The sequence below is a fragment of the Equus asinus genome, chromosome 8, assembly GCF_041296235.1.
Source record: "Equus asinus isolate D_3611 breed Donkey chromosome 8, EquAss-T2T_v2, whole genome shotgun sequence".
NCBI lineage: Eukaryota > Metazoa > Chordata > Mammalia > Perissodactyla > Equidae > Equus > Equus asinus.
In genome coordinates this window covers 64,802,317-64,806,624 of record NC_091797.1, presented here as the reverse complement: position 1 = coordinate 64,806,624, position 4,308 = coordinate 64,802,317, and the positions used below count along the sequence as shown (strand labels likewise).

Here is a 4,308-nt window from a genome sequence, read left to right as displayed (position 1 = left end):
AGGACAGCTTGCTGATGAGGTGCTGCATTCCAGAGGGCACTGTAGAACATTCTGGGAGGCGGGGGATGGTTGGATGCTCACTGGGGTGAGGGTTCAGCAGGAGGGGGAGCTGCGCTGCATGAGGCAGGATGGGACGGGTCCCAAGGGAGGACCATCTGCTCAAGTTGAGTCACGTTAGATCGGGGGAGGCCTTACTCTGCTTTGGCTGGAACACCAGGAAGGCAGTTTTGTACCTAGACGACCTGTGCCTTCTCCAGTTCCCTAGACGCCCCGTTTCCCACAGTGAGCAGGGCTGGACCACACTGATTCTGCTCACTTTAGCACTGGGCATAAGGCGGACTCAACAAATACTCACTGCAGGCATGATTCCTACGGGAGAGGTGGGGACAGCAACGGACACGGCCCTGCCTTGCAGGTAACATATAACAGGAACTTACACGTTAGCATTGCCACCCTCTAGGGAAGTACTGGCAGACACTTCTCTCTGCCTCTTCTGTCCTCATTTGCCATGTCCTCGGGTGGAGCCGTGCATCTGGCTGAGGAGATGGGTGCTCTCTCCTCCAGGCCGAGCCTTGGCAGGGGACGGTGGGGTGCATTTTCCTCTCAGACTCTGTTTTCCTGGGGTCAACACACCCGGATCCAGACCCAGGTCCACTGCAGGCCTGCTGTCTGGGTGCTCTGACTCTGGCACGTCTGTGTTTGTCCAGGGGTACCTGGACAGGTGAGGAGACCTCAACAGGTAACTGCTCTGTAGCCCAATTGTCTCCATGTGCAGCTCCCAAAACCCAGCCTTACACTGTCCAGAATGAGAGCCACTAGTCACATGTAGCTATTTAAGTTTACATTAATTGACAAAATAAAAAATCAGCGCCTCGATGGCACTAGCCACCTTTCAAGCTCTCAGTAGCCTCAAATGGCTACCTATGGGTCAGCCCAGCTACAGGACATTTCCATCATCGTGGAAAGTTCTATTAGAATGCACCGAGCTAGGACACTAATCAAACTGTTATTTTGGTCCCTCTCTAACTCAGGTGTTTTTTTTTCACTGATGCAGAATCCATGAGTTAGCCCCGCAATTCCCAGGCATCGGAAAGGCACTGGAAGCAGGCGTCGCTCTGAGCGCGCCGAGCAGCGGGCATGGCTCAGTACAAGGGCACCATGCGCGAGGCCGGCCGGGCCATGCACCTGATCAAGAAGCGCGAAAAGCAGAAGGAGCAGATGGCGGTGCTGAAGCAGCGGATCGCCGAGGAGACCATCATGAAGTCGAAGGTGGACAAGAAATTCTCTGCCCATTACGACGCCGTGGAGGCCGAGCTGAAGTCGAGCACGGTGGGTCTGGTGACCCTGAATGACATGAAGGCCAAGCAGGAGGCCCTGATGAGGGAGCGGGAGATGCAGCTGGCCAAGAGGGAGCAGCTGGAGGCGCAGCGGCTGCGGCTGGATGCGCTGCGCGAGCAGGAGCGCAGGCAGGAGCGCAAGCGCAAGATCTCCAGCCTGTCCTTCTCGCCGGACGAGGGCGACGAGGGCGCCGAGGGCGCGGCGGCTGGGGAGCGGCCCAAGTCGGCGGAGATGAGCAGGAGGAAGAAGCACCTGGGGAAGAACCCCGACGTGGACACGAGCTTCCTGCCCGACCGCGAGCGCGAGGAGGAAGAGAACCGGCTGCGGGAGGAGCTGCGGCGCGAGTGGGAGGCCAAGCGCGAGAGGGTGAAGCGCGAGGAGATGGAGGTGACCTTCAGCTACTGGGACGGCTCGGGGCACCGGCGCACGGTGTGGATCCACAAGGGCGGCACGGTGCAGCAGTTTTTGAAGAAGGCCCTGCAGGGTCTGCGCAAGGACTTCCGCGAGCTGCGCGCGGCCGGCGTGGAGCAGCTCATGTACATCAAAGAGGACCTGATCCTGCCCCACTACCACACCTTCTACGACTTCCTCGTCACCAAGGCCCGGGGCAAGAGCGGGCCGCTCTTCAACTTCGACGTGCACGACGACGTGCGGCTGCTGAGCGACGCCACCATGGAGAAGGACGAGTCGCACGCCGGCAAGGTGGTGCTGCGGAGCTGGTACGAGAAGAACAAGCACATCTTCCCCGCCAGCCGCTGGGAGCCCTACGACCCCGAGAAGAAGTGGGACAAGTACACGATCCGGTGACGCCCCCTACCGCTCCGGCCCGTGCCCCACCCCCGCCCCGCCAGAGCAGTGACAACCAGCATAGGAAAACGGTCAGTACTCAGATTTCTGTGACCTGTAACTTCCAGCTTAATTTGGTGACCTTAACTTCATCCCTGAAATTTAATAAAGAGCAAAGGTTCGCATTATTCAAATTTGGTCATTCCATTACTAACGTTATTTGGGGGTTGATTGGTTGTTTTTTCAGGGTACTTGTAATGTTACTGTGCAGATTTGTTACAGAGCTCTGTTGAAACCATGACGGGACGCTGCACACCATGGGACAGAAATGGGAATGAGGGGAGCGTTTTTGACCTGGGTCACAACATTGAGGCTAGTGGTCATGAGCACGGACTTTGGAGCCAGACCGTCTGGGTTTGATTCCCAACTTAGCTTCTTACTTGCTGTGTTAATTTTGGGCAAATATACTGAACCTCTGTGCCCCAGCGTCCTTGCCTGCAGATAGGGGTAACAATAGCATTTCCCTCATAAGATGATGTGAGGATTAAATAAGTCAATATTTGTAAAGCACCTAGAACTCAATAAATGTCTGCTATTCTTCTTCTCATGGTCTTGGTTAATTTACTTAAAGGACTGCCATGGCCCATTTCAGAACCATCTGAGGGCGGAGGCTGACCCGCCCATCTCTTTCCCCAGGCTCAGGTGACCGAGGGGCTCACAAGCTGGGGGCGCAGCCCTGTCTCCAGTGTTCACAGCTGGCTGTTTAGCCCGAGGGGTTCGGAGTACAGAATGCTGGCAAGTGCAGCCTATGGCCAAGATGACCGCTTTCCTCGTGCCTCACGCTCCAGGATGGCTCTGCACAGCACGCTTACACACCCATCTTTATGTAAAATTTTGATATTTTATTCATCATGGATTTCCGTGTGTTAATGTTGATATTTAAAAAGAGTGTTTTAAATTTTTATCTTGATTCCTGAATTTTGAGAGTTTCCAACCCCCACCCCACTTTACCTTAACACCCAGGCAGAGGCCTCTCTCACCTTACCGTGGTCTCAGCCCGCAGCGGGGAGGGACTCTTCCTTTCCCAGAGCTCTCGCCTCACCCTATGAACAAGAACTCCCCCCAGAACACTGGCCCTCTAGGGCAGTGGGTTCCAGCCTTGGCTGCCCCTTGGGATCATCTGGAAGGTTTTTCAACCTCCCAGTTCCCAGATCACCCCAGAGCCAGGATCTCAGGGGGGTGGGCCTTTAGACATCAGCATGTTTTGAAGCTCCCCAGGTGTCCAACGTGCAGTCGGGTTTGAGAAGGAGCGAGTCAGAATCGTCTTCTCTCAACCTCTTGCTAACTCCTCCCCTGAGACTCCATGCAGTAAGTGCACTGGGGGCGGGGCCCAGGACTGGCTCAGATTTGGCTCTGATTGACTTCAGTGGGGTATGAAATGAATGCTTACTACCCCAAGTGTGATCCTCGGACCAGCAGCATTTGCACTTGGCAACTTAATAGAAAAGCAGACTCTCAGCTCCCACCCTAGACCCATGGAGTCAGAAGGTGTGTACCAACAAGCTCCCCAGGTGACTCACGTGCACACTAGGACTTAAGAAACCTCTGGCTGGCTAGAGGTCCGCTCTATAGACTGCACTTCTAATTTATCAGCTCCAGACCTCGACTTAGAGCGTGCTAATAGTAGAACCGCACATCTTTGGTTGTAGGTGAAGCCATAGTCCCTAATCCAGCTCTCATTTAAACACTGACCTGCTGTCCACAATCCAACTCCTGGGTCTATTTCTTAACAGGTTTGGTGTTACTTAGACTTAGGCCCGCTGTGCGTGACAAAACTCCCAAAGTAACAGTGGCTTACCGAGCCTATTTCTCTTCCTCAGAAAAGTCTAGAGAGAAATTTGCGTGGCTTCAAGGACCCCGGCTACTTCCATCTTGTCCTTTCATCTACGTGGCCTCCATAGCTACGGTTACCTCCCATCCACATCCCAGGAAACAGCTGTCTCTTAAGGATTCCTGTAAACTGACTATACTTTGGTTTCCATCCCTTTGGCCAGAACTTGGTTGCTTGGCCAAACCTTGCTGCAAGGGAAGCTGGGAGCTGCAGTCTTGAGTTCAACTATGTCCTTAGGAATTTATGCCTTCTGGATCTGTCCATTTCTGACAGAGGGGTATTGAAGTCTCCAA

At 54.3% G+C, this 4,308-nt stretch overlaps 1 protein-coding gene across 1 annotated transcript; it reads left to right on the top strand.

Moving 5' to 3' along the window:
• The first annotated feature begins 1,076 nt into the window (after nucleotides 1–1,076).
• Nucleotides 1,077–2,711, top strand: FAM50B (family with sequence similarity 50 member B). Its single transcript, XM_014867452.3, has one exon. The coding sequence runs from the start codon at nucleotides 1,138–1,140 to the stop codon at nucleotides 2,143–2,145; it is 1,008 nt and encodes a 335-aa protein (XP_014722938.1). The 5' UTR covers nucleotides 1,077–1,137; the 3' UTR covers nucleotides 2,146–2,711.
• Nucleotides 2,712–4,308: the final 1,597 nt, after the last annotated feature.

What these genes read in the sequence shown, in the direction of transcription:
- FAM50B (XM_014867452.3), top strand. Translation starts at nt 1,138, where the DNA reads ATGGCTCAGTACAAGGGCACCATGCGCGAGGCCGGCCGGGCCATGCAC.